At 40.0% G+C, this 22217-nt stretch overlaps 1 protein-coding gene across 1 annotated transcript in view; it reads left to right on the top strand.

Annotated features, from left to right (window-relative positions):
* Positions 1 to 11380: 11380 nt before the first annotated feature.
* The window catches only part of CCNYL1 (cyclin Y-like 1), a 30503-nt gene continuing 19666 nt past the window's right edge, over positions 11381 to 22217 (top strand). The window contains exons 1-3 of the mRNA XM_008568008.1: positions 11381 to 11672; positions 18307 to 18381; positions 20092 to 20126. Of these exons, the coding sequence (XP_008566230.1) occupies positions 11441 to 11672; positions 18307 to 18381; positions 20092 to 20126 (342 nt within the window). The 5' untranslated portion in view covers positions 11381 to 11440. The remainder of the gene's footprint in view (positions 11673 to 18306; positions 18382 to 20091; positions 20127 to 22217) is intronic.

Below are 22217 nucleotides of genomic sequence, written 5' to 3'. Positions count from 1 at the left end.
GGCAGCTGGCCCCTTGGCTTGCACCCTCCCACTTCTTTCAGACCTCTTTCTATGTCCCTATTAGTCTGCTTGGGCTGCCAGTACAGAGTACCACAAACTGGGTGTCTTAAACAACAGAAATCTATTTTCTCACAGTTCTGGAGACCAGACATCCAAGATCAAAGTGCCGGCAGGATTGGTTTCTTCTGGGGGTCATGAGGCCTTTCTGCTTGGCTTGTAGATAACCGGCTTCTCCCTGTGTTTTCACATGGTCTTCCTTCTGTGTCTCCATGTCCCAATTTCCTCTTCTTAGAAGCACACCACTTGTTGGGCAAACATAAAGAAAACGGTCATGGGCCCTCGGAAGTTCGGAATCTTGCCGAGCGTCCGAGGTGGGCGTGCGCGTGCGCAGGGGTGTTTCTTGGTCCTGTCTAATGTGACTGCGCATGTGCACTCAGGTGTTTGGGGTTATGGACTTGAGTAGAGGACGAACGGCACGGATGCGTGAGGCTTCTGGAGGACGCATAGGGAAGCCCTATTAGGTTGGCTGCTCCTACCTCGGAGAAAAGCCTATTATTTCTTCACCTACGGCTACCAATGACCTTTACTATTACCTACCTGTAGACCTGTGTGTCAAGGGTTTGTGACCCAGTCTGGACAATGGGCTCGAGGGGTCTGTGAGACCTAGCCCTAGCTCTACACCACTCATATTGGATTAGGGTCCACCCAATGATCTCATTTTAACTTTAAAACCTCTGTAAAGACCCTATCTCCACATATGGTCATATTCTGAGGTACTGAAGGTTAGGACTGCAACATATAAGTTTGGAGGTAGGGGACAATTCAGCCCATACAGCCTCTTAGCAGAGAAGACCTCCTGACGATTCCTTACATAGTGCACCTATTAACTGAGACACATTCGTTTATTTTTTTGAAGATCTCCCTCTACTTGAATGTCAACCGCAGAGGGCCAAATTCTTTATTTTGTTAACTGATGTATCTCCTGTGCCTAGCTCTGAAGAATACTACTCCAGAAGAGTAGCAGGCCCCTGATAAATATTCGTGAAAGATGAATGCATATTCTGAAGCCTTTTAGAATTACTCTGCAAAAAAAGCAATGATGGGGGAAGTTGTTCAAGGTATATTTTTAGATGAAGAAAGCAAATTACAAAAACCACATGGGTAGCGTAGTTTCATTTAAAAATCGCATACATATAGTTTATTTTTATTAAAATAAAGCTTAGATAAATATGTGACAAAATGCTAATAGTGGGTGGCTCTTGGGGTGGGATTTTATTTATTTTTTTCTTGTTTATGTGTATTTTCTCTGCAGTGAATATATATTACTCCTGTTAGAGGAAAAAGACAATAAAAGTTACTGAAAGTTAATAGAAGTTATTTTGTCATAACTCTTAATTGGCTATTATGTTAAGAAAGAAAAAAGGCATTATTTTCCTTTCACAATGGGAAATGGTAGGAAATACAGCAAGTGGGAAATCTTTTGGAGCCCAGTGGCCAAGAACATGGCCTGTGGAATATATCCAGGCTGGACTGAAGTCCTCACTTGCCACTTTCTGGATTTGTTGTCTCGGGCATGTCTGTCATTTGTACTGAGTCCTGGCTTTTCATCTGTAAAGTGGGGTAAAATGGTACCTCCCGGTCATGGAGCTGCCTCCAGTTTCTAGCCCAGATGGGAATTTGATTCTTTTGATCTCAATGATTTGGAAATGTGAGGAAACCAAGGGTCAGAGATTAGTCCAAGAGTTTGGCTCTGCCTTTATTCCTTTTCAAGAACAGGCCAAGCAATATCCACATACCCCTCTCATTGCTTCTGGGCACAGGGCCTGGACTAGGGTGATATAGTGAGGCACTTGCCATGGCCGTCAAATTTAAGGGGTCCCCCCAAAAAACCACAGTAATCAAGATAAATAATATTTTGATGGAATATCTTAAAAAATAAAAATTATGTAAAAATTTATCATGAGCAAGGTATCAATCATTTTAATAAAAACAGGATGACTTTTCCTTTGCCTGAGACTCCATTGTGACTTGGCAAAGCATTGCTTCCAGACCACAGCCTGAGGTAGGGGATCACCAGTTATCCAAATCATTATTAATTACTTCTTAATTATAATTAGTTATACAAATTATCCTGAGCTTCAGAACCAGCATTGCTTTGCGCTGTGATTCTTTGGCCTTCAGTCAAGGCCCTGTTAGGATACCAGTAGGGAGGATGTATTTTTCTCACCAAGTTTCTTCCCCTCCCCTGTGCAGACACCTAATCACAATTGCTACCTAATCACAGCTCTCTTACCTCATTGAGGACTCTGACTGGCAGGTTTCTTCCTATTCTTTTATAGAAACGTAAAATGCCAGCAAAGCACAATTTCTACCCAAAAGAGCACTAAGCAGAGTTTGCAGATGTTGCAGACTCCTCCCCTGATATTTTGGGGGAAGGGCACACAGACCTTGGCACACTTGCTTCAAACACTGGCAGTAACAAACAGCTTGCCCATTCCATCTACTCCCTGGAAGAAGGGAAAATCCTTAGGTGACAGGGTCAGGTGGGTCTTTGGACTCAGTGGAGGGTTTCCCTGAGGGACTCTAATATTACTACATCATGGGATTTTTGTGGGTATTAGTATATTTATGTAAAGCAATTCAGAGTACACAGTCACTTGGTAATTGCTAGTTAAAAGTAGCAGATAATCCCATTTAAAATCTTGTTTTATATAATGATTTCATTTTACATAAGATTCATTTGCTGAAACCACAGATTCTAAGTTGCTTTATCAAAGTAATCACTAGAAAAATGTAATGTTCTTAGTGTGTAAATTTTAGGAAATTTCCTCTATTATTCTTTTCAGTTTGATTTAATGTGTTTGTTATTTTCAAAAAATATAAGTTGATGGGCCGAGCCCGTGGCGCACTTGGGAGAGTGCAGCGCTGGGAGCGCAGCAGCACTCCCGCCGCGGGTTCGGATCCTATGTAGGGATGACCAGTGCGCTCACAGCGCTCACTGGCTGAGTGCGGGGCAGCTGGTCTCAAAAAGGACAAAAAAAAAAAAAATATATATATATATATATATATATATATGTTGAATATACATATTGAATATGTATGTATTGAAAATATAAGTTGACATTACAAAATATACTTAATTTATGGCAGATTTTTGTTTCTGAAAGCAACTGCAGAAATCTTCTAGCTACTAAAAAACTCAGAAGTTAAAGTGGGGAAAGGGTTATTTGAATGCCAGGTAGTGCATAAGACTTAGATTTGGTAACAGTAATTTTATCTTATTTTATTTTTTTGGTGGCTGGCTGGTACTGGGATCTGAATCCCCTTGACCTTGGTGTTATAGCACCATGCTCTAATCAACTGAGCGACTGGCCAGCCCATTGGTAACAGTAATTTTAGCATAATCCATTGTATGGTAATGATCTGGATGAACTTCATAAGAGTGAAAAACTGGCTTTGAGGTTTGGGGCTTTCTTCTTTAATTGAAGGAATGTTGATTGCTATACCTTGCCTATCTCTCACATGGTTTTAGATTAATGTGTTTGCTGAAGAAGGGAAAACACACTGGGATTGCATAGCTGTGTTCTGTAAGAAGTCTGACTTCTCTGAGACTACCATGGTATGAGGGATGTCCAGCCAGTCCCAGATGTTCCAGCTTTCGCCTGCCAGGCACCTGACATGCAAGTCATCGTGGACTTCCAGTCTCAGGAGAGGTGACATGGAGAAGAATCAAGGAACCCAGCTGGCAGCTAGAACTGACACTCCAGACAAATGGCCCCAGGTGAGCAGTCTCTGCCTGGTTCAGTTGCTATATTCATCCAGCTGAGAACCCAGTCATCCTGGAGCAGGGATAACAGTCCCACTGTGGCCTGCCTGATTTCCTGACCTCAAATCACGAACATTATACAACAGTGATTGTTTTGAAAAATGCTCCCCAAGAACAGAAACTGAAAGCAGAGGCATAAAAGAGAATAGAGAATACTGAAAAATAAGGAATCATTGTAAACAATTCTCAAATTATGATAGTTGATGGTCTCAATTTAACTTTTTCATTCATTTATCCATTCATTCAAGAAAAATGTACAGTATTGAGACTGCTACAAGCCAGGCACTATACTTAGTGCTGGTGCTACAAAAAAAAAAAAAAAAAAAAAAAAAAAAAGAAAGAAAGAAAGAAAGAAAGAAAGAAAGAAAAAGAAAAGAATAGAACTGAGTGGTCAGGGCATTTCTAGTCTAATTGATATACTTCTAGAGAAGTAAATAATTATATCCAACCTGATACAACGTTGCTTGTAGTAAGGGTTTGCAGAAGGAACTGATTGCACTGAAAATGCAGAATCTCACAGCCTTGAGGAATGCAGAGAAGCATTGTAGAGGAGGTTCTGCTTCAGATAAGGCTCAAAGAATGAGTAGAGTTTTATCAGATAGTGAAGGTGAAGCAGCTATAGAGTTCCCAACTCTCTGGATTTGGACCTAACACTACAGCTGCAAAGGCCTGGTTTGGACACTCTGGCTTCGATCACTCCTGTAGTCTCAGTTTTTCTTTGCCTCTCCTGGGCAAAGTATTGATTACATACCAGAACATTTTTTTCATATGTGTATTCTATTTCATCTGTGTGGTAAAGAAACAGCTCATGGGATATGCTGCATTAATCAACCTAGGTTCATCAAAAGAGCACCCTACCTACAGAAGCCAGGCCTGCTTAGCAGAAGAGCCAAGGCCCTAGCCCCAATTAAATGCAATCTAAGTTGCTGGTTTCTTGTTTGTTTTGTTAAATAGAATTTATAGGAGGCCATTGTTTTGGACTAGCCTCTTGCACTAGGCCCCAGGAGACCAAACCAAACTGAATGGAGTCGCTCATGCTATGTGCCATGTAATCAAACTGAACTCTGAAACAGCCCAGTTTTCCAAAAACAAACAGGAGATTCACAGAAACCAATCCAAAGGGGCCCAGTTTACATGAGTTGGCATGATTAGGAAGTCCCCTCTGTTTTAACTCTCTAAAGAAAGTAACTTCAAAACAACCAACTGCTTTTTGTTTCTGCTTTCCTCAGCCCTTTTCTGTCTGTAAAACCAACCTCCTCTGCTCGGCTCATCTGAATACTCATTCTATTTTGTAAAATGAGATGTTGCCTGATTCTAGAATCATAAATGAAAACCAATTAAGGTCTTTGTTATACTTTTGTGTTTTAAGTTTGTTTTAGTGTGCTTTTTATACAAATATGTCTCGAGACAAGTTTTGGGGGCCCTACATCCATCAGATTGCTATCCTAATCCCTTCTGAAAAAAATTCTAGAGGCATTTCAGAGTGGATTTCATACTATGAAAATAAAAATGGATTTATCTTAACAAAAGGGCAATAGAGCCATCATGAGAAAAAGGTCATGTCCTAAAATGTGTAAGCTTTGCTTCTAGGGGACAAACCTGGTTCAAAAGACTTCAGACTTTTTCCTGATGTCAGGTTTAATGAAACACCTCCTCCTCTTCCAGCACTGCCTTTTAAATGTCAGCTTGATTTGAAGAGGTTGCCGTCAAAAAGGCTACTAGAAGAAACTGGAAGGAACATGTTAAATCATTGCAAGAAAATGGTTCAACGTCAGTAAGGCAACTTGCCAAGGACTGTCTTTCAAGAGAGAAGTTGACACATCTTAAAAATGCTAAGATACCACACAAGTGAAACAAGTGGAAACAGAGAAACATGTAAATGGGGGGGGGGGGGGGGGGGGCATTTATAAAGGTGGGGGAAAAAAAAAAAAAAAACAAAGAAAAAAAGAAAAAAGAAGAAAAGAAAGAAGAGAGGGGGGGGGGGGGGGGGCATTTATAAAGGTGGGGGAAAAAAAAAAAAAAAACAAAGAAAAAAAGAAAAAAGAAGAAAAGAAAGAAGAGAGGGGGGGGGGGGGGGGGCATTTATAAAGGTGGGGGAAAAAAAAAAAAAAAACAAAGAAAAAAAGAAAAAAGAAGAAAAGAAAGAAGAGAGGGGGGGGGGGGGGGGGGAGGAGCATTGATACAGCTGGGGGAAAAAAACAATAGAAAGCATTTGATGTATTTACAATATTTATAGTCTGCCTGTTCCAAAGCCAATTTTGCAGTGAGTTTATTTCCTGGGCAAGTGTGGAGGGTAGCTCTCTTATGAAACAGTTAAGTGCAGACACATGCTGTTATAGTTATTGGAGCTGGGAGTAGAGCTGGCATTGGCTTTAGAAAACCAGGAGGCTCAACAGGGCACTTCTGGAAGAAAGAGCTCTTCCACCCTGCTTGAAGACGAGTCAAAGAACTAGTAGTAGGCTGAGAAAGATTTTAGATTTCCTACAGCACCTAGAAAAATGGAACCAGAAGCAAATAAACCACTTTAATGTAGAGAAGAGTAAAGGGCCCATGGAGGCAAAAGAAAGTTCCTAGTCTCTTTTAAAACTGCAGGCCCTTCCTAGAACTTGTCTCATGAAATACACTGATGTTTGAAACTGTAATCACCTGTCCAATCAGCATTATCTGCCCTGCTGGTATGGCAAACTAACACCCTTTATATTTTATTTTTTTCAGAGCATCATTTCAAGCAAATTAGCATTCTCATCTCAACTGACTCACCTGACAGAAACAAACCCACCCACTGTGAGAAGAGAGAAGGCAGAAGAATAGTTCAGAAGGAGTGGAAGGAGACAGGTGGAAGATGCATTGGGCACTTTACTAAAATGTGAGTACTGGCACCATCGAATCCCCAATTTACTGAAAAATCCAGATTATACTTTTCTGAAGTCAGGAATGAGAAAAGTCAAGTTGTTCCACATCAAATCAGATATAACATCTTTGTTTACAGATGCCTTTAAGAATATTATGATAACTATAGTCTCTGCCCAGAAAAAAAAAAAGTACACATGGTTAACAAAATCCTATTCTATAAGAATAACTCACTATGATACTCGAGACTGAACCCAATTAGTCACAACATGCACATCATATATAATCCCAATCACTTGACTGATGTAAAATCTTTCTTGCATTTAACCTAAAGTTTCCTTCTACAGTTTAGGCCTCTCTCCACTTTTTCCGTCCTCTTAGCTTAAGAAACGATAAAGGAATTACAAACCTTCTTGTATGTTTTTGTATATGCTTGCAAAGGGTTATGAAAATTTATCATGATCATTCTTGCTTTAAGCTGAAACTTGCCTAATCTTTCCTCGCAGACTGTGGAAGAGAGTGCTAGTTGCCTTCCAATATCCAGCCATCCCTTCTGCATTAGTTGCTCAGCCATAGGATTACATATTTTGAGCCTCCCTTGCTGCTAGGTATAGCCATGTGATTAGGCTTTAAGCCAGTGATATGTGAGCACTGTGCTATGTGTATCTTCCAAAAAGTCTTCCTTCTTCTTCCCTTCCACCAACCTGCTGTCTGGAATAAACATATGATAGCTGGAAATCAATAGCCAGCCTAGGCCATGAGGGTAGGGGTGGTGGGCAACACGATCTGTTAACTCCCCTTCTGTAAGATAAATTTCATGAGAACAGGAATCTTATTTATCTTGGCCAAAGTAACATCTCCAGCACTTAAAAAGTGTGTGGCAAGTGCTTAGGGCTCAGGTATTGAATGAATACATGAATGAATGAGTTTACTCCAGACCCACACAAACAAGGGCTCAGCTTCTGCCACAGAATCCAACTCTTGCCTAATTCAAATCATATTACTCCTGTTTGCTTCCCTTTGCTCTCTCAGACTTGCCACTGACATAGAAGGAGAGGGATTCTTTTTTTCTTAATGCTCTCCAACATTCCCTTCAAATAAAATGTTCTCAAATCTGTTTTCATAACAGTGCTTCCCAATATCTTCCTGCTTAGCGAGTTTAAAATTCTTTAATTTTCAAGGTTCATGTATATCTATTTTTGCATGTATCTGTTGTTAAATGCAGGCACTATTTTGTAACTTAATCTCAGGTGTTGTCTTAAGTCTACAAGAATCGTCCAAAATGGTATCTAAATGACATTCCTATGACTTCAGACAATATTATTATTATCATGGAAGACAGTCACTGTGTCCTGAGGATTTCATGAGATGTTGGTTACTGAAACTGAACTTCATTGAATCCTTTCCCATTCCACTGTGGTTTTCCACATTTCAATATATTATCTGCTTTTGTCCCAAACCTTACTTAAATCTTTTAAACAGAATTAAATTAAATATTTAATCATTCTTGCTTTCCTGCTTTTTGAAGTGATCTTTTCCTCCTTTTGAATTAAAATATAACATTCCCTCTGGCCGTTTTTATAGTCTCATATGTGGTTAAAGCGTTTGTAAATGTTCACATTTTTTGCAATTACATATTATTTTCTTCTTAAATTTCTTTTGCTCTTTCCCCCAAATTGTTGCTATTCCTTTTAACTATTTGAGGGGAATAGTTAGCCCCATCTTCCACTTTTGTGATATACCTAATTACACTTGAGCTTTTTGGTTTTTTGCTCAGATATCTTTTCAATTTACCCACCTTTGAGGGAAGACATTATTTGGTTCTTGGTAGGTATTTTGAGCTTTTCAGAAGTGCAGACTTCTCTACACATATTCCCCTCTTTCCCAGAGTAGTTTTTCAAATAGAAGTCTATCAAAACAGAGTTTAAAGTATAGGTCATCAAGTGAGCTCTTCCTTAATTCTCTCCTCTGCCAGAAATCTTTCTATGGCCACACAGGTCCCTTCTCCCTCTTTGCTTTTGTATCAGTCCAAAACTAATCTATCCCTGCTCTGGTATGCATCCCCTTAGGCTTCTTTGGGGACCTGAGCCATTATCTTCCTTCTCTAACTTCAAAAACTTCTCTTCTCCATTGGATCTTACCTTTAACAAGTAAGTACACTCACCTTTAACCACACATCTCCCTTTACTACCACATCTCTCTTCTCCACCAAATGTTTGGGAAGAGAAGCCCTCAGCTCCTGTCTTCATGTTCTCACCTCCTATTCACTTCTTTCCCACTACCTGCTATCCAGCTTACTCACACACATCTCCAATCACCAAGCTGCCGTAGCCAATGGCATTTGTGACTTCCTGCCCTCCTGGCAGCATTTGATTCTGTTTATTAAGGTATTACGTATTGAGTGTTTACTGACCACTGTGCTAGGTGCTGCTGTTACAGAAATGAGAGGCAGCTGTCATCTCCACCCTCATGGGACTCACCTGATTAGCCGTTCCTGATTAATACTCAGATCCCTTGACTTCCACTGCTCTCCTTTGCAGGCTTCAGTTTCACTTAATGCCACTTAAATCTCCCTATCCTCAAAGTCTCCTTTCTTCCCGCCCCTACCCCTTTATTATACACATCTCCTCAAGGCAATCACTTCTATACCTATGGCTTTAATTATTTTCTGTATATTCTGATGACAATACAATTTTAAATGCAGTTTTCATTTAACAGCTTTATTTTGCACGACACCTCATTTGCTAAAACCATAGATTCCAAGTTGCTCAATGAAAATAATCACTGAAAAAATGTGATATTCTTAATATGTAAGTTTTAGGAAATTTCTCCAATTAGGCTTTTTGATTTCAGTATGTGTGTTATTTTTGAAAACATAAGTTGGCATGTTACCAAATGGGCACCAGAGAGCTCCATTTAAATATGCCACCTAACAGAGTCAAAAACTGTCTTCTTTCCCAACCCTATTCCTCTTCCTGATTTCTCTGTCTAGGAGAAAGGCACCACTGTCTACCTAGCCCCCAAACTAGAACCTTGGCAGCCTTTTTTTTTTTTTTTGTCTCACTTCACATCGTTCAACAGTTCTTATGTTTCCAGGATAAAATTTAAACTCTTTACTGCAGCATCTACTATGGGGTCAGATAGATCTGGGTTTGTATCCCAGGTTCAAGAACTGTCCAGCAGTATGATCTCAGACAATTGAAAAACTCTCTAAGCCTTTGTTTTCTTTTTTGCCTGAACTCATTGAGGGTTAGGACTGTTTCGCACATATGGTGCCTGGCATATAGCAGTAGAAGGGACTTAATGTTGAACGAAAGGAAGGCACTTTAAAATCCGCATCAAAAAATTGTTCTTCCTTCAAAAATTATCCTAATATGCAATGTCACTTTCCCCTAAGCTTGACTGCTACCTTTATTTTCTGATAATTACCATCAGGGACTTGTGGAGATCCAGACTACCTGGGATCAAATCCTAGCCCACCCTGAGTAGTCGTGACCTCGGGGAAGTTAACTTTGGAGTCTCAATTTCTTCAGAAAAAACTGTAAAACGTAAAATGGGAGTGTTTGAGGGCTAAATGAGTAACAGAACAATGTGGGACACATAATGCTTGCCAAATGTTAACTATTCGTTATCCTTTTCATCGAATCAGGACTGTAGTACTCCACTTGGTGGTTCTCAATTTTGTATGGGAAAACCGTGCTTTAAAGCGCTGTTGTCAATAAAAGAAGAAATCTGGAAACTCCTGCCAAGGAAGGGAGAAACAGGCAAGAACAGGGATTGCCGAGTCCCAGCGTTTCAGAGCTGGAGTTCGGTCCCAATTTTACCGACAAGGAAGTGAGAGGGTGACGTGTCCTCGGGTTTCACTCAAGACACACAGCCACAACTCTAAAAGTAGGACCATTGCCCCGAGGGTTGCTATGGTCAAGTTGCAGGCGAAAACTAACGCTTGTTGGAAGACAAGAGAGGAGCATTAGTTACACAAACGGTCAACAATTCGAATGTAACTAAGTTCGGTAAGCCAACGAAAGCTGTTAGACTCGGAGAAACCGAGTTGCTAACGGAACCAGCTCTTTAAGAACAGGGGCTTTCTATGGAGCCCATGGACGAGGACGGCCTCGGGCAGCAACAGCCGCAGCACTTGCAAGAAGACGGGAAATCTTCTGGCAGCGGGAGATGAATGGAAACCGGAGTCCCGGACACTCCGCGCGAGGGGCGGGGCATGCAGGGGCGGGGCATGCAAGGGGCGGGGCATCGTGAGTCACGTGCGGGGCTTCTGAGGCGGGCGCGTGGCGGGATCTCTGGCCGTGATTGGCTCCTGGTAACCAGGTGACCGAAGGACGCGTTCTGGTTGGCAAGCGCCGACCTGGGCTAGCGGCCTTCAGTCGGGAGGCGGCGGCGGAAGGAGGAGGAGCTGTGGTCGCGCTCCCTGCCGGCAGTGGATGTGTCTCTCAGCGCTTGTTGGGTCCCCACCCCTTTTAAATAAGCCGGGCTGGTCACCGCCCTCGCACACAAGTCAACTCCGGGAAGGCAGCATCGGCGCGGCGGCGGGGGTGCAGCCGAGGCTGGAGCCCGGCCCCGGGCTGGGCCCAGGGGCGGGCGGGCGAGCAGCAGGCGAGGCCGAGTCAGCGAGCGCGGCACAGCCCCGGCATAGCCTGGGGCTGCCCGTGCCGGCCGCGCCATTGTTGGGGGAGGGGGCGGCTGCTGAGCAACGAGAAGTCGGGAGCGAGGGAAGGCTCAGGCGGCGGCGAGGAGCGGAGGCACGCCATGGGTAACACGCTGAGCTGTTGCGTGTCCCCCAATGCCAGCCCCAAGCTGGGCAGGCGCTCGAGGCCGGCGGAGGAGGACTACGAGTCTGAGGTCTGTGTGGCTGCGGCCGGGGACACGGTGGCTGTAGCGCCAGCGCCGGCGGCTGCTGCAGGGGAGCCCGCGGAGTTGGATATCGGAGCAGGCGAGGGACACCACCTGCAGCACATCAGCGACAGAGAGATGCCCGAAGGTAAGGAGGCGGCGGTGGGCGGGCGCCGTCCGCCTTCCGACGCACCTCTGGCCTCCGCCGCCCCTAGGGTACCCCGGGAGGCAGCCGCCGCCTCGGGCTCCTTCCTGCCCGAGGCCGGCTTTCCCAAGGCTGGGCACCGAGGACGAAGGCTGTCCCTGCCTTGCGTCCCCACCCATTATTCTTTCCCCGCCGCGTCCGGCCAGTTTCTTTCCCTCCGTACCCGAACGCCCGGTTCTTGCCTCCTCTTCCCATTCCCCATCCCGGCCTGGGACCCTCCAGTTTGCGACCCTTCCCATGTGTAGTTCTATTCATCGTCCCATGGGACTTTATCAGGACTTTTTTTTTTTTTTTTTAATGTGTTCTCCCTTTCCTCAATAAAAACTCAAATACCCCAACTTTGGAGTACCATACCTTCTCCCAATCCTTACCTATCCAGATGGTACTTAAGTAAAGGAGTCAGGTAAGGGCCTGATTATTCCCTTCCTCCCACCCGTTGAGCAATTCAGACCCGAACATTTGAGGATTTATTTAAATTCAAAATAGAGGTTGCCATAGGAGAGTCTATATGGTTATGGTATTCCTTAGTAGACTCTTTTGCGAGTGAGTCTCCTAGAAGCTGCTTTCTTTCAACTATAAATTTGAACACAGAGGGAAAGAAAATGGGGGGAGAGGAGCTTAAAATAACAGTAAACAGTGTGAAACGTTACTTGCCAGGGCTGCAGAGAAGTTTTTCTTCCCCTAAGAAGTTTACCCATAGAGTTCTAAGTACTTTAAAATTCCCACTTTGACACAAATAGCGTATCTCTAGCCCTACTCCGGTGACTTAACAGACTTCATTTACCTCGCCTATTCTAGAGGAGATGTGGGGGCGGTTCCTGAGATTGTCGTCAAGTTTCGGAAGGGACGAAACGTACATTTAGACTTTGTAGTGTAACGGTTTGGGAGTTAAAATGCCCGATCCTGCCTGCGCAAGAGTGTTTGTTTCCATGGCTCCCCCCGTTTTCCAAAAGGATCTTGTTCAACCTAACAATGTAGAGGTAAACGCTCTTCAGATTCTAAACCGCTGGAGAGAGGGGGGAGATTCGAGAGGAAACGTTTGATTTTTTTTTTTTTTTCTTTTTCCTTCCCCAAGAATTTTGAAAAGGAATAAATCTAGGTAAAAATAATTCTAGATTAACAACGTGGTTCTGGAATACTAAATTCTTTGAAGTAAAAAACGTATCACGAAGATGTTTAAGCTCTTTTGGCCCATTTATTTCATTTGAATGCCAGAGGTGATTTCATTACAATAGAGGAAATGTCTTATAGCTCTTCTTCTATTTAAACTTCAGTTGGGCTCTTTAAAAGTTAGATTAAGCCTCATGATGTACTTTGCCTTTGTAACTAGGAAGTACTCACTTTTCAGAGTATTTGAAATTGTGAAAGAATGAACAAATATATGGATTAATTAATTGTATCTTTAAACACATAGCATGTAAGTACTTGTGAAAACTGCTCTGCTTGGTGGTGTAAGATAAGCCTCTGAGTGATTTTACAAACGAGTTAGTAGATGGGTAGTGTTGGATGAGAGCCCAAAATTGGACCTTTATACAGTTCTTTAGGATTTACAACATATTTTCATGTACATCTCTTTTGGCCCTTCCAAATACAAAAGAAGGCCAGTGTATATTTCTCCCAACATTGCTGAAGAAATGAAGACTAGCAAATCTGAAATGACTGTAAAATAGCTACTGAGCGGAAGAACCTTAGTTAGGTTCTAACTCCTAACTCAGATTGACATGGAAGTAGTAGATATGCCAAATTCAGTTCTTAAAAACTTAAAACTCTCTTCAGAATGCATCTTATATTTTACTGATAAAGTAGCCCTATCTGTTAGAACTTACTCTCATTTTGATTTGTTCCGTTCAAAATTCATTTTATACAACTTAGAGGCAACTTTTTCTTCCCATTCTATGTCTATACATCATTTCAGTGGATAAGAATAAAAGTAGAGGTAACAAAAGGGCCTAAATTTACCAGTCCGGGAAACTGGTTGATAGATTTGAGTTTGTTCTGGTAACTGTGAACTGAAGCTGAGAATGCCCTGGACGGAGGAGAAGCATTAGGAGAAGCTGGTAAGAGGGCAGGTAAGATACAAGGTATCACAGGACTATGATAAAGAGTGTTAAGTCAGAAAGTTGAAAAAATAGTTTGTGAGCGCAAAATTTACCGTTTTGCCTTTATTAACATGAAAGTTATATTTTCATTTCAATTTGTCTTTTAAAGTTTATTTTTGGGGGGCATTCAATAATGAAATTCAGTTTCAGCATTTGCTGTTCTTAAGTTTCCATAGAAACCTGCTCAGAACACCAAATATAAAGTATAGACACATTGAAAGTTTGCTTTTACTATCTTTATTTCAGACAATTTTATATCAGTTTCTGTGGAAACTGAAAAATACTTACTTAGATGTAAAACATTTTAGCTTTTCTATAATAAAGAATTGAATTATTTTGGTTACTTAGACAAAAACCATCCCTAAATGATGCTCTGCTTTGTTCTCTTCTGAAACATTTCAGAATAACATTTCTTCGAACCATTTCAAAGAGGTGTTCCTAGGAATCTAGTGTAAATTTCAGATAGACTCACAAGTATTTTCTAATGCCTTTCCTTTATTTAACAGTAAAACTGGTGGTAGTATCAGTAACACAAAATAAGATATTAAGATCTTATCCAGTTTCTCCCATGAAGGAGAATTTGGTGCAATTTTCACAACATTGCAAATGCATTTAATCCTGAAATCCTACTTTGAGGAATTTATCCTGAACGTATATCCCACAAAAATGAAATATATGCACAAAGTTTTTGTTGCATTATTTTTAATAGCAAAATATTGGAAATAACTCAGATGTCTAGTAAGGGAGTGGTAAAATAAACTGGTGTATCCACATAGTGGAGAACTATGGAGCTGTTAAAAAGAATGAGATCTCTCTCTACTGCTGTGGAGTGATCTCCAGGATATGTTACCTGAAAAAAGCAAGGCAGAGAACATACAGTAGACTACAGGGGAAATAATAGTATTTGCTTATTTTTTTAAAAAAAAACACCAGGAGGAATTCTTGATGATTATGTGTGACTATTATCCTCTTCCTTTAGTGAGTAGCCCAAGCATATTTTGCCAAAGAAAGATAGATGTTTGGTCTGGGTTTTCCATGAAATGCTAAATGTTTACTTTTTGCTTTTGAGTTAATTTGTGAAAGCTTTGTTTTGTAAATGATTGTGCATTGTTATATATGGATAGCTTTTACATTCCATTGATCCTCACAGTGTTTTTAGTTAGGTAATATAGGAATCATACTTATTTTGCATATCAGAAGACAGGCTCTGAAAAGTAAAAACTGAGTTTTCCAAGTTTTTAAAATATAAGACTTGGTAGGTCAGGAATGTGCATTCCAGATATATGGCATACAGGAATAGCATTTATAGTATGGCTCATTATATGGGCTTCTTTGGATAGTACCTTTTTTCTCATCTTTTTTTTAGGATATTAAAGTAAGCTTTAGGGTTAAAACAGTAACATTGGATAATGTGAAATGAAGTGGAAGTAACTTGCAACCCAGAAATGTTCTTAAAAATCTAAGAAACTGAGTTAAGTGCCATTAAGGAATATATGAAGGGAGAAAGATATATCGCAGTATATCAAATGCCATGTCTCAGCCACAATCGCTGAAACAGCTAAGCAGAAGCAAGGCATGAGCGAGCACCAGGCTGGGGCACACAGGAGTGCCTGCAGTGTGCTGTGTGCCCTGCAGTGAAGCAGGTCATCTCCTGGCCATCAGGTAGGAATTACCTGATGGTGGAACGTGTGGACTCAGAGACAAAATCCATCAGACTTTACATGGTAATTGTGAGGCTTGAAATGTTTGTGTTATGGGCCATAAGACTAATACAAGGCACAGTAAAGGGATGGTAGAGCAGGTCTGTAAATGTAGTAAGCCTTTAAATGAACAGATGTCCAGAAGTTGTCCCACAAACTGCTGACATCATCTATTTAATTAAGATGTATTGAAATCAATATGTTAAAATCAATCCCTTTTTCAGAAATATGCTGCTTCTGTCAGATAATTTCTAGGTCACTGCCCCTCTCCCTTTATTTATTTATTATTTTGGTAGTGTGGGGATCCAAACCCTTGACCTTGATGTTATCAATACCAGGCTCTAACCAACTGAGCTAATCAGCCAGCCCCCTCTCCCTTTAATATTTTAACAAAGAAAATCATTTGATAGTTTATAATTGCATAATTTTAACACTTTTAGCCTTTAGAAATGCATTTTATTTATTGTAACTTGCATATATTTTCACATTTTAAAAATATGTGCAATTGAGATGGATTTTACAACTGACAATCTCAGATTAGAAGAAAAGCAGTGGTGTTTTAGAGATTCTTCCTCTGAGGAAGGTTTACATTAAGATCTAAGTTTAATGTCTTTTTAAACTCATGCTTTTCCTACATCAACCTATCATGCTGTCAAATTAAGGTGAAGTTTAAATTGATATACAGAAATGGTGGGTCTTCAAATACAATTTTAATCATAACCCCTAATCATGAGATCAAGACTATTTCTCCTAGTGTAGAAGATTCTTAGAGGTTTCTTAAAAAAAAGGGGGGGGGGTTACTTATAAGATGCGTGGTAATTTGTGTGTTTTCACTTTTCTGACATCTCTCTAAATCTGTGTGTCCATGTATGCGTATTTGTGGGGCCTTGCTTAATAGCTGGCAGTCTTACCTTTGTGATAGCGAAAATACAGTAATGTGACTTAAGTCTCCTTAGGCTATTGGGAAAAGAGTTCATGGAGAGTATAAAAATAATAGTGTATGTGTATGAATTTACTGTCTTAATGGCTTAAATGTTCATTCTGTAAATTAGGATGTGTGGTATTTGTCATTAGAGATTACAAATTACATAGAAAATAGTGGTTTGCTATAGACAAAATATTTTCTGAAAATGTCATGCAAATTGACAACATTAAGGTCCTAGTGGATATAATATGTAGAGTACATACAAATGATTTGAAACTTACTAAAGTAGAAATGCCACCATTAACTATGGGAAAATGGTCAAACTGTGTAATCAGGTAAATGCAAATTAGGACCATAGTGATGTTCTTATTCACATCAGTAGGAATTTTTTATGAAGTATCCAAAGCTGGGGTAGGAGTTAAAACCGGTTTAATTGATAACATTATACCTTAATATTCCCTCTTCTCCTCAAGAAAGTAACAGCATTAATGCATTGAGCTATGAAAATGATCTAATCTTTTGCTCCTAGTCATCCCACTTTTGAAAATCTTTCCTAAGGAGATGAAAAAAATTAAACACTGTATATGTGGAAGTTTTCCTTACAACAGAACTTTGTAAGTGGCTAATCCTCAACAATAGGGAATTGCCTAAGTAAAGTATAGGAATAACATTTGAGGGACCATTATGTATCCATTAAACAGTAACTATGCTGCAATGGGGTAGAGATCATTTGTAACAAAATAGGGCATAAATTATATACTGATTAGAGCTATTTTTGTAAACATGCATAATAAAAGCAACTAAAAGTAATGGTTGTAAGTTCATGGATAATTCTTGTTTGTTTTTTTTTTTTCCTTTTTGTCTTTTTTTGTGACCGGTAACGGGATCGCAACCCTCGGTGTTGCGCCCATACCACGACCGGCAATGGATCGCAACCCTTGGTGTCGCGCCCGCGCCGCGCTCAAACAGTGAGCGGACCGGTCTCTATATGGGATCTGAACCCTCTGCGGGAGCGCCGCCGCACTCCCAAGCACCGCACTCTACCGAGTGCGCCACCGGGCCGGCCCTCATGGATAATTCTTAAACAAAGTGTTATTTTGGCTCTTTGCAAATTTCTGTTCATGATAAGGTATTTGAGAAAGGAAGGAGCAACTGACTTTTACCTATTCCTACCTTTAGTGTGATCATCAGTACTGCCGATTAACCAGGCCTCCTACAATTGCAAGTTAAAGAATATCTATCTCAAAATAGTTTAAATTTTTTTAAAAAGTATTGACTTGTATAATCAGAGAGTTGACAGTTAGTTGTACCACCTGACCCAGGAACTAAGTGATCTTCTCAGAACCTATCTCAGTTTTGTTATTCTGTTTATCTCCCCTGAAAAGGCTTTCCCTCCTGATGGCAAAGAGAGCCACCAGCAGCTCCTGATTAGCTATCTGTCCTAGAGTACAGCTCTGCCCTTCTCCTCTGGCTTTTGGGATGTTCCAGAAGAGCTGTGATTGACGGCCAGCCCTGGGTCATGTGTCCACCCTAAAACCCTGGGTGGGAGAGTGCCAGCTTGTCATTTGGGCTACTTTTGCTTTTTTTCTACATGTTTTCATTTCTTTTATCCCAGCCTTCTAGATTTTTGAATTTAGATACATAGTAGCACATCTTGGTTGTGATGGGGGAGGGGTGTGTGTGTGTGTTTTAAGCCTTCTCTTTGATTATCGTACCCAATTTTTCTGGACTTCCATTGAAAATTTTTAATTAAACGCTTTCATGACATCAGTACTGATATATAATATGGCTGCTTCTGCAAACTTTTCTGCTCAACTCAATTATCACATCTTTTTTCTTTTCTTTCTCTATAGATTTAGCTTTGGAATCAAACCCTTCTGACCATCCAGGGCCAAGCACAATTTTCCTGAGCAAATCTCAAACGGATGGTAAGACAATATTTTTTTCCCTCAAGGAAAAAGAGGAAAAGTGTTTGTTTTATGAGATGTACCTTAGAAAGTATTTAGAAGAACTCATGTAATGGTTTAAATTTTTCAATTTTTTGTATATTCACTTATTTTAATATATGATATACTTTCCTTTAGGTTGTCACTGTTTTAGTGAAAACACATGCACTTTGTTTCCACGTTTTGCCACCTCTTTATCAACACAGTTAATTGGCCACATGATTTAGAAGTGGTCATAGATTTGAACTTATTTCTCCCTACTACTTTCCGTTTTCCCCTTGCTCCAAAGAGCACATTTTTAAAGGTGAATGATAGGATTTAGGTTGCAGTTAGATTTTCGTTTGAACAAATCAGAAAAATCAGTTGTTTGTCTATGGGGATTGAATCTGTGGTTTCTGGCCTCCTTTACACAGTGCTCTAACCAAATGATCCTATCTCACATCTGAATTTATGCTGCTCAGAATTTTTAAGCTATTCAAAGCTTTTTTGTCCTAATGCAATGTAAATCAGAGCACACATGTGTATAGTGTTTCCAAGAGGGTTAGCCTCAGGAAATCTACACTAATTACACATGCTGTGTCCTGCTTGTTGTAGGATGAAAGTCAGAACTTTTTATGCATTCCTGCTTATTTTTCTTAATGTTATATTAAATCTTAGTTTATTTGCTAAAAAGCTATATGTGACCAAATTTTTCAGTTGATCACAGCAGCACAATACAAGAAGAATTGAATACAAGAAGTGAGGATTCTACAATAATGTTTGAATTAATGTAGCACAATAAAAAATGGGGGTTTCTAACCAGCATTTTCTTAGTTTGTGTGTACTTTGCCTGTCCTGAGTCGGTCATTTCTGGTTGGGATTGCTGTATTTCTCAGTTTCTTCCAGAACCCGGGGCTTCTCCCATGCAGAGAGAGAGTGTGGAAGCAGTAAAAGAAAAGCTATCCTCTGCCCCTCTCTCTCCATTAGTAAAGAATGTGTGCCTATAATGCCCAGCCAGCATTGAAGGAAGAGCTAGTGTGGGAAACAGTGCACCCAAGTCCCTCTTTGGAGCTTTTACTCTTGTGCCTTTATTAGAACAAAATGATTTTGTGTGCTGTAGATATCATGCTCAATTAGGTTAGCACACTCATTTAAAAATTTATAATAGGTTAGTTTCCAATTGTGTAAAGACTCATTTATTTTTTCAGTAATGTATTTTGGTAGATTACCCATTAGTGGTTCAGGGTGCTTCTAGGGATTCTGGTACATCTAGAGATTGATGCCTGGCCAGAAACCAGTTCTTAGAGCTATCATCTGTTAGATCCTGGTAATTAAAGTAAGTTGTGCATAAATGTAGAATTAGAAAATACTAGTGGGGAGTGGTTCTGATATACAAGAGGTAAACTTTTTTATTAGCTCAATTTCTCATCTGGCCTAATTTGTTTGCCCTTTTTTTTGTACATGGAGATTTTTTCATTTGTATCAAATAGAATATCTGTTAGGTCAAAAAGTAAAACTAAATATTTAGATTTTACTTTATGAAACTCATCTTGCAGATAATTTAAATTATAAATTTTGTTGAAAATTATAAAAAAAAAGAATGGAATTTTATCTCATTTTATATATTGATAATCCTTCAGATAATTAGCAACTATTTTTATTTTTCTATGACATTTGTATCAGAATTGATCAGATAATTTTTTTTATTCTTAGTGCGAGAAAAGAGGAAGAGCAGCCATTTAAACCATGTAAGTAAACAGTTGAAAAGTTAAGAAATTAATAGTTTCAATTAAAAGTATGTCTGCCATGATTCCTTAAAAATGGGGACCCAATACTGTTAGCATAGACCTCTTTTTGAGGATTTTCTAAATCTCTTTTATTTTCCTAAGTATCAAATTTATTCAGGAAAATCTTTGGCTTAGTAATGCCTGTTTTTTAAGGGTTTCTGACATTTAAGTCATATTTTAATAAATTGGTTATAGTATGAAGATCTGCTGTAAGTTTTTTGCCTTAATTTTTAAATCATTTTTTTAGTCAAAATAATTATAATAGCTAAGTCAATTTTTAGCACTGTCTGTTGACTTCCTGTCATAGCAGGTGAAAAAGCTTAGCTTCCTCACTCCACTATGACCTTATTTCCCTCCCTCCATTTCCTAAATGTATCACATTTTTTATTAAATCAGTAGTCAGTATTTACATTATGACTACGCAGATATTATACTGTTCACTGCTGAGTCATACAGTACTCTGACTGAGCCTCCTTCTTGGACACTTTTCATTCTAAAATATTTCTGAAATCTGAGCACTTCTGCACTTCTCTCAGATAATCCCCCTTTTCCTAGCCAACATTAGCTCACATAGCCAAACGCAATAAGTAACCCCTGGCTGCTCTGCCTGCTTTCACATTCTTTGTTTTTCTTTTTTTTTTTTTCTTTCATTGGTTTAAATTTTTTTGGCAGTTGGCCATTGGCCGGTACAGGGATGGAAGCCTCGACCTTAGTGTTATCAGCACCTTGCTCTAACCAACTGGGCTAACCTACCAGCCCACATTCTTAATTTTTTTGTGGGATTAGTTTTCTGACTATTTTCACATGCCTGTTTTCTCACAGCTGTTTTTTCCCCTAAATGTTGTAATGTTTGTCATATGCCTATCAAAAATATTTTCCATCTACTGAAACACATCTGTTCCATTTTTCTGTTGAAGACAACCTTCCTCGGCCTTTTGTCGTCCTGCTCCAGTATAGACTGATTTTCCCTAGGCTTGCTCTGTGCCTGTTTTCCTGGGATAGCTCTTTGAAGTCATCTCGGATTGCACATAAGTGCTCTCTTATGTTGGATCCTGTATGTCTTGAATCCTGTGTTTCTCTCTGTCTTGTTATACTCCCTTGTTTTACTGGAGGACATTTTCCTGGGAAAGGGCACATGGGCAGACATTTTTAGAGATATAGCCTGTCTGAGAACCCTTCCTATTTGATAGAGTATAGAATTCTAAGTTGAAACTAAATTTTGTAGTTCTGAGGACATCTCTTTATTGTGTTCTCATTTATAGTGTTACTCTTGAATCTATTGCCATTATATGATAACTTTATATATAACCAGTTTTAGTCAGTTTTCCCACATCCCTTTTGTGGAAGCTTTTAGTACCTTCTCTATCCCTGGGATCCTGAAATTTTATAATATTGTTTGGTTTGGATCTTTTTGCTATCTTTGGGCCATTAAGTCTGCAGACCATCTCTTCTAGACAGTTTTCTTGTGTTTCTTCGCTATTTTTTCTGTCCCTTCTTTTTTCTAGTATTCTTATTATTCAGATGTTGGGCCTCTTACACCAGAATTTCTTCACTCACTCTAATATTTCCCCCCTCCTATATTCCAGTTTGTCTTTTTGTTTTACTTCCTGGAGATTCCATGAGTTTATGCTCTAACTTTTCTATTGAATTTTTTATCCTGTTGAGGGTGTGTAGGAATTTTTTTCTTGTTTTCCTTTGCTCCTGAATTTTTACCACTTCCATGAATTCCTTTTTTCTGTTGTTTTTATCTCCTGTTGGAGGCTTCCCTCAAATGTGTGGTTGTCCCTGGCTTTCTTTACTTAGAAGCACCGTGCATGAGCAGGACTTGTTAACTGTGAGGATTTGGAGGCCAAGCCAGCTTTTTATTTGGGGGGCCTCAGTGTGTTATCTGGGGGTCTTCTTTGGGACATTTCAGTTTCTTAGAGAAGGATCTTCCAGTTTTTTGCCTGGGGAGTACAAAAGCATGGCTGCTTTCTTTCCAGAAGGAGACTTGGGAAAGGGAGGTGGAGTTCCACTTTTCAGTGTTCAGTCCCCCCCCCCCCCCCGGTTTTT

This window comes from Galeopterus variegatus, unplaced genomic scaffold (assembly GCF_000696425.1).
Source record: "Galeopterus variegatus unplaced genomic scaffold, G_variegatus-3.0.2 Scaffold366, whole genome shotgun sequence".
NCBI lineage: Eukaryota > Metazoa > Chordata > Mammalia > Dermoptera > Cynocephalidae > Galeopterus > Galeopterus variegatus.
This window is presented reverse-complemented; position numbering and strand designations above follow the sequence as displayed.